The sequence below is a fragment of the Ochlerotatus camptorhynchus genome, unplaced genomic scaffold (genome assembly GCF_037179485.1).
Source record: "Ochlerotatus camptorhynchus isolate MF236.1 unplaced genomic scaffold, CSIRO-AGI_Acam_v1.1 ptg000274l, whole genome shotgun sequence".
In the NCBI taxonomy this organism is placed as follows: Eukaryota; Metazoa; Arthropoda; class Insecta; order Diptera; family Culicidae; genus Ochlerotatus; species Ochlerotatus camptorhynchus.
In genome coordinates this window covers 8,484,901-8,497,262 of record NW_027040763.1, presented here as the reverse complement: position 1 = coordinate 8,497,262, position 12,362 = coordinate 8,484,901, and the positions used below count along the sequence as shown (strand labels likewise).

The 12,362-nt window shown below is 38.6% G+C and overlaps 2 protein-coding genes across 2 annotated transcripts in view; both read left to right on the top strand.

Moving 5' to 3' along the window:
* The window catches only part of LOC135705742 (uncharacterized), a 210,526-nt gene that overhangs the window by 116,986 nt on the left and 81,178 nt on the right, over positions 1–12,362 (top strand). The gene's annotated exons all lie outside the window — the stretch shown is intronic.
* LOC135705688 (P protein-like) overlaps positions 1–12,362 on the top strand; it is a 95,630-nt gene that overhangs the window by 22,175 nt on the left and 61,093 nt on the right. Inside the window, exon 2 of the mRNA XM_065227474.1 lies at positions 3,115–3,565. Within this exon, the coding sequence (XP_065083546.1) occupies positions 3,492–3,565 (74 nt within the window). The 5' untranslated portion in view covers positions 3,115–3,491. The remainder of the gene's footprint in view (positions 1–3,114; positions 3,566–12,362) is intronic.

Here is a 12,362-nt window from a genome sequence, read left to right as displayed (position 1 = left end):
CCAGTCTGGACAGCGTTTGAACGTGGTATTAAGCTGGCTTTCATGAAATCAGTTGCTGTCGAAGTTGAGCCATTTCTATGCGAATTTCAGACGGACAACCCTGTGGTGCCTTTTTTGTACAACGCGATGTCTCAAATGGTTAGAGGCATTATGGAAAGGTTCATTAATATTGATCATCTGAACAATATTGCACAGGTAAATGGCACAGGTTATTGGTCGGCGTATTCAGAACTATTGTTGGTTTTTGAAAATGATTTGCTGCTTATCGCATGGCAACGCCTATGCAGAGAGAGGTTTTTTTTAGTAAATGCAGAATGTCTTTTTGAAAACATGAGGGAAGAGTCAGTCGTAGCGTGACGTCAGATCTATGATGGTGTTACTCATGCAGGATCGTCGTATGAAAGAAGCTCTCGATTCCGACAAAGTGAAGTTGTTGAAACGCCAGAGAGAAGCAGAAGCGAAACATCTCGAGAATAAGTGAAGAAAGTAATTGGAAAATGCTCAAAAAGAAGCCGAGAGTTTGCAGGAGAAAATTGTTCTGCTCAAATCATAAACATTTTTTATAGTAATCTGAACATAAACACAAATTCAACTTGTAATTTCACGTTGTAATGTGAACTCATTGAAAGAATAAAATGTTAATGATAATTAAACTTAAATTATTTTGCCATGTCTGCGGTTGTCATATGAAGGTCCAGAGAGTACGAAAACTCGAGTCAAAGCAAGAATAACCACTGCTCTGTTATTTTACAATAATTTATATGTAAAGAGCAGTGTTCGGAAAAACTCAAAACTCATGCATGAGTTTTTGCACCTATGAGTTTTGCCTTGCAAAATTTATCATTGCAAAAATCACCGAAGAGTTTTCAGGTTCAAAAATTAATTAATTTATATTTTGGCGTTATTTATTGCTATTACTATTGTTTGTGCATCAGGGTTTGGAAATCTAAAAAAAACATGCATAACCATGGTATCAATTAACGTTTGCATGGTTTTTATGAGTTTAAAGTTGGAATGATTTTTCGACGTTGTGAGTGTGATTGCGTGAATATTCATGAGAATCTCAAGCGTGAATTTTGTTTACCACATTCGCACGCGAATTTATTCTCGCAAGGACACTCAATGAATGAGATTTAAGAATGATCTTCCGAACACTGGTAAAGATAAAGGTCTACGGGTTGATTTTTATTTGGTTGTGAAATTATGAACACAAATTGAGAGCTTGGTGACATTGATTAAATATTCCTATTATTATTTAGTAATAAATAGTGAGCCTAGTTGTGAGCAGTAGTTATTCATTATTACATTATAATACATATGTATTTATAACCCTAGGCCTATTCACACTCTTCGTAGGTAGTCGGTCATATGTTCTGTATAAATTGTATTAGTATCAAGTTCTGTTGTGTGTGCTATGAGTATGCTATTCTTGATATTTTCGAAAACTCTGCTGCTCATTTTATACTAACCATAATTTGCACTACGGTATAATAAAGCACATCACGTTGTAGCTTCTTAGGTTAAAATATCGGAGTTTTGTGGACTGGAATTTTTTTGAAAACCCACTGGAAAATCAGGGAAAGTCAGGGATTTTTTTTTCGACTTTGAGTCGACACCCTGGTTTTTGTTGGCTTTTTCATTGCATCGTCCTTTACCGCTTTGTACAAATGGTCTGGACAGAGCAATGAATTGAATAGTGCAGTGATTTCACATTCAGCCTAAGCAGTTAATAATTTTGCGCTCTGATCGTTATGTTGAATCTCGATTTAATAAAACTTTAAAACTATAAAATCTATATCTTGAAAACCAAGCTTGCTGTTATTTTGACGTCTTCGTAAGAGTTTTATAATGTTTGAATACTAAAAAACTTTGTGCAAGACACCAACTGTCCAAAATGAAGTAGTAAAAATATACATTTTCAATAGCAGTTTAGTAAAAAATTTTAACATTTATTTTTCATTTCAAAAGATAGCGCCATTCATTAAAAAAACATTACCGAAGAAATAAAATCACTCAAATAGCTCATTTTGAAGATATTAATTTTGTTCTAGATTGCATTCCTGGACCACTTTGCGTTGTCAATAACATGGCATTCTTTGAAGATCATTTTTATTTCGTGATAGTACGATCGAGATTTTTCAGCTCACTGTCACTTGCTATAGGACTCCAAGTTAATTTTAGAAACCTGATTTTCAGGGTTCACCCCAAGCTACTTATTAAAACCAGTATAAAGGTGCACCCGTTAGAAATAGAAAATTAATAGATCTACAACTCTGTCAAAAATTGTGTGACTATACCGATCCAGTTGTTATCTTAGTCTTTCTCCTATAGGAATTGAGAAAAACCACTAATGTTCACACTAATGTTGATAGGGTTGACTCAAGTCAGAAACAGGTCCTGAAGTTCTGGTTACTGAATATGACCACTATGGATCTTTTTTTGAAATTCTCATGTGATTTGAGGTGACGCATTAAGGGTTTTTTCTCAAATTCAGAAATTGGCGACTTCCCTGGGGCACCTGGAACGTATCCGGATGTGACCAACGAGGCTCTGGACAATATGACCACCATTGATCACGTTTTTGTGTCCTCCTGTGATTTGAGGTCTCGCATGGTGGGTTAAATCTTTTTTTGCTTTCCTATCCATAAGGGACTGTTATGCGATTATGCGTACATTACACCTCCATTAAAATGATTGATTGCACTAATCATCTACCACCCGTTGCGTTCACATGCCAGAATAATGTTTTTTTTTATCTTCGCTGAGCAAGACTTTAATCGAAGACATAATATCAAGAAGACTGGCAACCTTGCCTGGATCCGAGCGACAGACACAGTAGCGCTGTGCTCGAGCGAAGGTGGAAGCAACGCATAGAAAAATGAGCAAACGCACAAACCTTTCTTCTGAGGATGGAACCTTTGCTATCAAATTCGTTCGGAGCATTTACCTTTGTACGGCAGATGACGCGATTGTGCCTGTCTCATGCCGGTCGTTTGAGAAAATGGAAGAGTTACCAGTCTTCTGGATATGTTGTGTTCGCTTTAATGCTGTTTAAAAAAAAAACATGTAAATCTAGTGCAATAATAAAACACCATTTCTTTCTCGTCCTTCCAGATGCTCTAACATCGAAGCACCACGAACCATCCAACGAAGCAACGAAATATCAGAGCATAGATTTTCACTCACCTTTTCTCTCAACCAACCATAATATTGCCCATACATGTCACCAGCGAGCACCTCCAATCGCCACCACCGGTAATCTCGAGCGCGTCTTGGAACCTTGAGATTCTCATAAGTACTATCTTCGCTTCGCTGCGTTCCCACCTTATTAGAGGCAGAGCAGAGAGCCCTTCGACATCGTCGTCACTATCATCATCAGCACACACCAACACACACACACAACACACACTACACACGTCGCCAAGATTGCCACCCCATCGGCAGCGGCGGCGGCGGCGACGGCCACAGTTGTCGTTTCGGGCCCAATCAAGATGCGACTGAAAAGTGCGCGAAAAAGCTTCAGCCGACACAAATGCAAGCATGGACTGGAGTTCCCCCAGCCGAGGTAAGCGAGTGAATTCAATACAAGTTAGGAAGACGACGACGACGACGACTACGTCCACTTGGTTCATCCGATTCTGGTTCATGGGATTGCGAGGGACTGAGTCAGATTAGGGGAGCATCACTCGTCTCTCCTGGCCGAAACTGCAACTTATCCATCTTTATGGCTTCATCAGGGTTAAACAACGTCTCCCATCAAATCACGATCTCCACCGCATCTATTTTAATTGCTATTGTTTTGTCACTGTTATAATTGAGGAACCTTGCGGCCAGCAGCGCAACCGGCAGGGAAGTCCGAGTTTTGATGGGAACCAAAATTGAATGCCATCCATTTCGGCGATAAGCGAGCGATAAAAACTGCAATCAAATTGACCGTTGCGATACGGTATTGGTCGTTTCCGACGACACCGAAGTGCGTCTCCATCGCGACACAGGGTGCCGAACAATAATGATAATGATAATGTAGCGTATACCGTGTTTACCACCAGTTTGTTTAAGTATTATGGGAGAATGTGAGGAAGTGGCAGCGCCCGTTTGTTGTGTGATAATTAATATATTTCTATTCCGTTTCGGACGGTGGCGCCGCCGTCGAGCTGTCTAGGGTCGGTTCATACGCCTTGGGTGGTTGATCATTAGGAGTTTGTTGACTCATCCGATTGTCTATTTGGAATGCAGCTGGATAGAATTCAAATGTGTGTAGGGAAAATACCGGACTTGTTAAATTAATGTTAATCATAGGTGCTAATCACGCCAGCAAATAAGTTCGAGAAATTTAAAAATAGAATAACTCAATTATACCTAATCATCGCGAAACATTGATGAATACGAAAAATGATAGCAGTCCGGATAAAAATAACAATAAAATTACAATAAAATATCAATAAAATAAAATAGATTCTTTTGTTGACAATTAATCTTATTGTTATTCTATTGTATTGGTAAAATAATCAAATAGTCACCACAATAGGTTTACAACAAATTCTATGAAATCCAACTTTTGCACAGTAAAAAAACATTTAAATTTATTGTAATGAGATCGAATTTGTTCGAGAAAAATTTGATTTTTTTTATGGTTACGATAACTATTAACCCCCCTTTTCTATTGTAAATGTCTCATTAACAATATATTAGATTGTACATAACAATAAGTTCTATTATATTTTTATTGTTTTGACAATAACATTTATTGTTGCTACAATAGGTTTTATTGCAGTGTAACAATAGGTTCTATTGTTTTTGTATGGTAAATTTTTCAAAAATTTCCTATCCCGAGGACGTCGCTGTAGAAGAAGACCCAAGGACGCATAGCAGCTAAGTATCAATTATGAAATGAAAGCTAATGACACAAAATCAGACCTGGTTCCAGGTCTAGGCGAAATCAGATACAAAGTCAAAGAGTGCACCCAAAATTAGCTATATGCTCCGGGTCATTCTTGTGAACTGGAGGGTTATACCCAAATCTTCTGAGTTCTCTATTCCATGGAAGGGAAGACACTATTCAGCATTCATGAATCGAAGATCCTGATTTTTCCAGGATGTCTGGTTTGCCTCTATAGATATTAAGATTTGTTCAATGGGACATATGATCTCAAGACTCTTGTTTCTTAAGTCTTCCGAGCTTACCTATGGACATTAGGGTGGGTCAACTTTACAACCCCTTGTTCCCCACTGTTCTTTCAATGTGTTGAGGTCCCTAACAACTGTGCAAAATTTCAAAGAATTTTAAATTTTGTTCGGGAAAATGTATGGGAAATGAAACGATCCTAATCATTTGTTTACCAAAAATCCAAATATTGCTCAAATACCACCAAATCTCGGACTTAGATTGAGAATACTATACAAAACAACTTTGTCTAAGACAGCAAATCGATTTGGTATTTGTACAAAAAGTTACTAATCTTTCACTTTAGACCAAGTGATCCACACGGACCTACAAGCTCATGCATACGCCTGTAGGTATGTGTGGAGCAATAGGTCAAAATTAATTTTTTTTTGTAAACTAATTTATTTGTATAGGTTCAATCGAATAAACTTTACAGAGCCAAACTATAATTTGCGTTATATATTATTGTCTTAAATCTAAAGTTAAACTCTAAAGTTAAAGGAATTGAACCGAGTACTCGCGGTCGTCTCGAGGTTAGTGGAGATTTACAGTTTCATGGATGGGGAGAGGGAGCGTGTAAGCGTGATTACCTCTCACCCCAGCAGGCCTGGGTTCAATCCTGTTTTGAGGCATAACATCTCTGATTACGCCTTCCTTGGGAAGGGAAGTAAAGCCGTTGGTCCCCGGTTCATGAGAGAGAAAAGGATTGGTAAATTCTATTTAACTCCACTACCTTATTTGCTTATCCTTGACAGATACGCGTATTTCTACTACAATGTGCAGACTTCTTCAGTGCCTTGTACTACTCGACTTATGTAAAAAGTTCCTTAAAATAAGCCTTAGACAACATAGGGACTGAAGCGGTTAAGGGCTATTTAGACTATTCTAAAGCAATTTTGGTATTTTAAAATTATGCAGGTTCTCCAAATCATCCTGGAGTTTACCTCAATAGATCTACCGGATCAACAAAGACTGGAGCAGTATGTGTAAATAATCTTCTTCTATAGCTTATTACTTCACCACTGGGACTTAACACCGATTCTCAACTTAGTGTTTCTTCCACAGCACTGCCCCCAAGTAACCAACAAATCCGTTAATTTTCCTTTTTGCGATAGGGGAAACAGTCCTATTGTTGCGAACGTTAAAAGCGTTAGGAGCCAATTGATGTGTATGAAGACCGCCATACACACCAATAGGCTTTTAACGCTTCTAACGTACCGCAACAATAGGACTGTTTCCCCTATATTAATATCGTCTACGTATTCTCGTTCGAATCGTATTCACAGATCATAGATCAATTCTAGGTTTTAAACAGATTATTAGATAGAAAATTACTTTGACTATATGTTTTTAGAATTACTTCTACGTGAAGTCAACTATTTACATAGTTGAAGATGCTTATTTCAAATAACAGACTGTAGTGGTAATTTTTATACGATAGATGGAGTAGATGAAAGCATAGAGTTGATAGTTCCGTTAGAGTACAGTTGATAGTTCCGTTAAAAGGCATCCAGTCGTAAGTTTGGAAATTGCAACTATTGTTTACCCCTACCACGATATGTGCTCCTGTCATCGTTGACTTGACGATCTCAGTAAAGGCACGGTATTACCAACAATCAATACGAAACTAACGATTTTAAATTGGCTCACCACTTTAGTAGCCTATTGGTCCCAAGCAAACGATTAACGTACCCTATTCTAGTCGAAATTCTATTACTACACTATGTTTGTTTTGATTCGCTATGAAAGTTTGACAGATAACATCAGGGGTGTGTGGATTCATGCAGAACATGCAGGGGTGAGTGAAATAGCTTGGGACTGCTTGGGACCGTTGTTCTGGTACTGAGTGAGCCAAAAATAATAATGATTTTCTTCGGGACCCAGTGGTCTTAGAGTTACCTCTATGGTATTACCAAGGTGGAGGCGGCGGGTTTGATTCCCGGTCCGGTCGAGGGAATCTTTTCGGGTTGGAAATTTTCTCGACTTCCCTGGGCATAGAGTATCATTGTGCTTTGCCACACAATATAAAAATTCATGCATTGGTATTCGCATCGAAAGCTCTCAATTAATAACTGTGGAAGTGCATTTAGAACACTAAGTTGAGAGCACGCAATAAGCTAATATGCGCTAAGCAGTAAGCTTGAAATGCGAACAAGAAGAAGAAGAAGTGTTTACTTATAGAAGTATATATTTTATTTGAAAAAGCTCATTGTTCGACATTTTGGACGTAGACCCCTTGCACCACATCTAAATGTTAACGAAAAAAGCTCAATTTTTTATATGTTACTTAATTAGGGTTAACTACCCCATTTCCGGCCTATTAAGCTCCACCCACACTTAGTCTTTCTTAATCTAGCGCAGTTTAGCACCAAACGGAATGTTATTATCACTGATGGCTTCCAAATTTATTTACCTTTCCGTTCGTACCGTAAGATTTGATAAAGAGAAACCAATCGTTGAGATATTGTCAAAAGTCTAACACTGCTTCTTGACGCCAAACTCGGCCTACGGATTCTAAACTCGGTCTACCGCATTGAAACGTCATTGAAACGCCATTGAAACGCACTTCGGCCTATCGGATGAAAATAAAAATTGGTTCGATCGGAGCGCTTCTTTTGTTTTTGGGTATTATGGGTACAAACTTTCATATCACGCGTTCTCATTGACTTCGTTCGGTCACTTATTAACTAAAGTATCGTACCAAAGGCATAATTGACTTGTTAACTCTGAAATCATGGATTTATTTGATGTTTTCTGATCGATAGGCCCAAAATGGGGGATTAGGCCGAAGTAGTTCTCTACCCTATTTAGTAGATTTCATCTAGTAAGACATTGATGAAAGAATTTTGAAAATTGGTTGCGAAACCACCGAGATCCATCTGGTTTAACATTTAGGTCCCAGTGGTTCTTGAACCTGGTATTCCGCGGGATTTTTTTTCTCCCCGCATTTCTAGTGTTAAACAGCAGTTTAAAAATGGATTAACCTTTAACTACTTTCGCTGATAGCTTTTTGCGATAGCATGCAAATTAGAGCTTTTATAGCCATTTCCAACTCCTTTAGCGTGGTCTATCCACAGCACTACCAAACTGAAATGATTAACGACCGAACATTTACCAGCAACCTCTGCTTTCCGTGGTTCTTCGGTTATCTATGAGGCTATATGTATGCCTCGGTAGACACGGTAACGCGCGAAACAGGATGTCTTCATTAAGTATTCATGCTTCACTTTCTCGCAATGACCAGATACGAGATAAACCATAAACGACGCAGGTACGAAATCACATGGTTCCGTCAATTTAGCAAATTTACAGGAACGATGTCACAGCGTATAAAAATAGAATTTGACCTTTGATAGAAGCTCTATCAATGCTGGAGGTTTTGAGTTACACATCCTATCCTATGCTTCGTTTGGAATGTAAATATAGAATATAATGATTCACAGAAAGCTCTTCAAATGTTGACTCCTTAAACCAATTGACATTCAAATGGGTTTGAATAGGAACGGATTCCTTTCTCAGCGAAATATGTTTCATGATGTGGTAAATATCGATTGCTGTCGATACGGGTGTTTATCTCTTTTTGTGATAAGGGTTAACGTCGGCAGCCGGCGGGAAAATCGATAAAATTATATTTCTCTTTTGAGGGCTTCCATCATTATGGATTATTGACAGGTCGAAGAAATGGTACCATCTCGAACAAACGGCTTGTGTATGATAATTGTATTTATAACCATTTCAAATATGTAGCTGCCTTGCGTGCGTTGCTATCACACATGCTTACTGACACTTAGAAGGTGAGTAGGCAAGTTTCCCTCAAAATCAAGTTCAAACTAAACTCAATAGCGGCAGCTCATACCATTATTCGTCGGCAAAACATATGATTGGTTTTGTAGGATAGGTAAACTATCGATCATAAGTATGGGGCTACCCTTTATAAAACATGTAAATGTTTTTGCTCTTAGCTCTGCCATTTTACGATCGATTTTCGATCTTACATTTAGGGCAGTTAGACCAGTTATTACCTGTAAATCTGTTTTCCTAGGAATAAGTAAGATCCGAGCTTTGGCAGCACTCGGTGTTATAATTTTTTTTTGGCTTGTCTGGATGTATCCGTGGCATTCCAATAAGATTCTACCATAGACATTTCCAAAGTTCTTAGTTCGAATCTCAGAGCGCACTCAGGGACTCCACAAAAAGGTTCCGGACCGATGAAGCTCGATGCAGAAGCCTGTCTTGCTAGACGGTCGGCATTTTCATTTCCTTCAATACCATAATGACTAGCGGCGCCGGCGGTATAGTGGTGTAGCCCCTGGGTTCAATCCCAGTCGGCGCCGCCGGGATGTTCTGAGGCATAACATCTCTAATCACGCCTTCCTTCGGAAGGGAAGTAAAGCCATAGGTCCCCGGTGTCTTGAGTGGATGGGTCGATAGGTAGGGTCCAGGTGGGGAGCTGCCTCCCTGGCGTCGGTAGCATTGGTGCTCAGCACGGAAAACAAGATCGACGGAAAACAAATCAAGAAAAAAAAAAATACCATAACGACCGGGCACCCAGCATAATGTAACTTCGTTCCTTTCTGCCAATTGTTTTAAAGAAAGATTGCATTCCCACACTAGCTTTGCTCGACATGTAAACGCCTTAAGCACATTAAGAGCTGCTTGGCTTTTCGAGAATATATAGATCTTAGCAAACCTGTATTTCCTTATTAGGCAGATATTCACACATTCAATGATTGCTTGAATTTCTCCTTGAAGTATTGTGGGACTATGTCCTATAGGTACAAATTTACTGACTCCAGGGCCATAGACCCCAGTTCCAGTATTTTCACCCATTTTCGACCCGTCGGTGTAAAATACAATAGATCCTGGACGTATATTTGGCCCACCAGATTATCATATATGGTGGCTTGATTTAACCACTTTGAAGAGAACATCATAGTTTGTCTTCGTCACCATCCAATCCTCTACTGTATTAACAGCTGAATTAAGGTTGATATCCTTAACCCTCCGTTACTCGCGCTGTTGTACTTTGTACAACACACATGAGTAACTGTTTTCCATTGCCATTTTGTTGCTGAATTACCAATCGATCTGAAACCAACGAGTATTCCTCAAAAAACTTGTTTTGATCTAAACAAGCTAAACTTTGATCACAGTAAACACCTAAAAAATGCGGATAATAGGGAAAATGTAAATGGAAACCGCGTAAACTGTGACCATACTACGTGGGATTTGACTTAATTGATTACAACATAGAATATATCGAGATTCTGACCAGATAGAAAGATTGTCTCCGATAAAGTTGTTCAGGAGATCATAGCCTTGTCGCTGGCCGACAGTAGTTCGGAATTTGCTCACTACGCGACGCTAGTACACACGTAAAATTCTCATATAAAATATCTCGAGTTCCCAACCAGATAGAAAGGTACTGTCTTGGGCATAGTTGTTCAGGAGGTCAAGGCTTTTTCGCAGGTGGATAGTAGTTCAGAGTTTTCTCACTTTGCGGCGCTACTATACCTATGAAACTCTTGCATAAAAAATATCTCTAGATTCTGACCAGATAGATAGAAAATGTATTCGGCAAAGTTTTTTAGGAAGCCAGGATCTTTTTGTTGGGTGACATTTATTAAGAATTTTCTCACTATCGGCGCTAGTATATACGTGTCTTTCTCGCATATTCTATATCTCGAGATCCTGATCAGATAGAAAGTTACTGTCTACGACAAAGTTGTTGAGGAGGTCAAGGTCTTTTGGCTGGTGGACAGTAGTCCAGAATTTTCTCACTTCATGATGCTAGTATACATGTGAAATTCTCGCATATAAAATATCTCAAGTTCTTGACCATGATAGAAAGTTACTGTCTTGAGCAAAGTTTATCAGGAGGTTAAAGCCTATTTTTGGTGCACAATGTTTCAGAATTTTCTCACTACGCGGCGCTAGTATACACGTGAAATTTTCATATATAAAATATCTCGAGATCCTGACCGAATAGAAAGATACTGTCTACGACAAAGTTGTTCAGGAGGTCAAGGTCTTTTGGCTGGTGAACAGTAGTTCAGAATTTTCTCACTGCGTTGCGCTAGTATACACGTGCAATTTTCATGTATGCTACAGGTTGAGAACCCGAACAGCTAGAAAATTACTGTCTTCGGCAAAGTTGTTTAGGGGATCAAAGCTTTTTGCTGGTGAACAGTAAATAGTTCAGAATATTTTCGGTATGCGGCGCTAGTGTGCTTGTAAATATTTGTGTAGCTTAAGGTCAGGAAGTAACTGTCATCATCAAAGTTTTACATGCGGCAAAGTTTTACCGGATGGTGAACATGCAAATGTGTTTTGTTCAAAGCTCTCTCATTTTACGTCCAATTTTTGATCTCCTTAGGTTATTTGAATGGTATGAATGGTATAGCATAAAGGTTCTACTACTTCTTTTAATTTCAATTTTTTTTTCAAGTTAATTCTGAGAAAATTAATTATGATTCTTCAGAGTAAATTTTGAAAAATAGTGTAACTTTGGGTGAACCTTTGGTATACAAAATTTGAAAATGATATTATTAGGGCGTGTCCTTAAACTTATGATCGGGTGTGTACGGTTTTATAAATTTCTCCATTCAACTGAGCAAAAGTGCCTCACTCTCTGAGTTGGTTTCGTTGTCCGTGCACACGTAAATACGGGGATTTTTTTTTGTTCTAGACCCCTCGACAAGACATTTTGAAATTAGCCTTAAATGAAAGGGAGAATCTAAACATTCATTTGGTGGAAGTTTCAGCGATATTGATCTTTTGAGATAATTCCATCTGAGATACGTGTTACCACTAATTTTATCAGAGGTATACAAGTGGAACGACTCACCCCAATTTATGTATCCACAAATCTGCATGAAAATCTTCACCAGTAAAAGAAATCCAGAATATATTTGTCTTATCCCACTTAGGCTGATGTAAATTGTATTTTTATTTTATGGTATTAGATATGGGAGAATTGCCCGCCAAGTTTTGAGAAATTTCTGAACTACTGTTCATCAGCCAAAAGATCTTTATCTCTTTAACAGCTTTGCCAAATTCAGTAAATTTCTAGCTGTTCAGGATCTCAAGATATTATCTATGCGAAGATTGCACGTATATCCTAGCGCCGAGTGGTGAGAATATTCTGTACTGTCGACCAACGAAAAAGTTTTGATCTCCTGGTATCTTTGCCGATGAC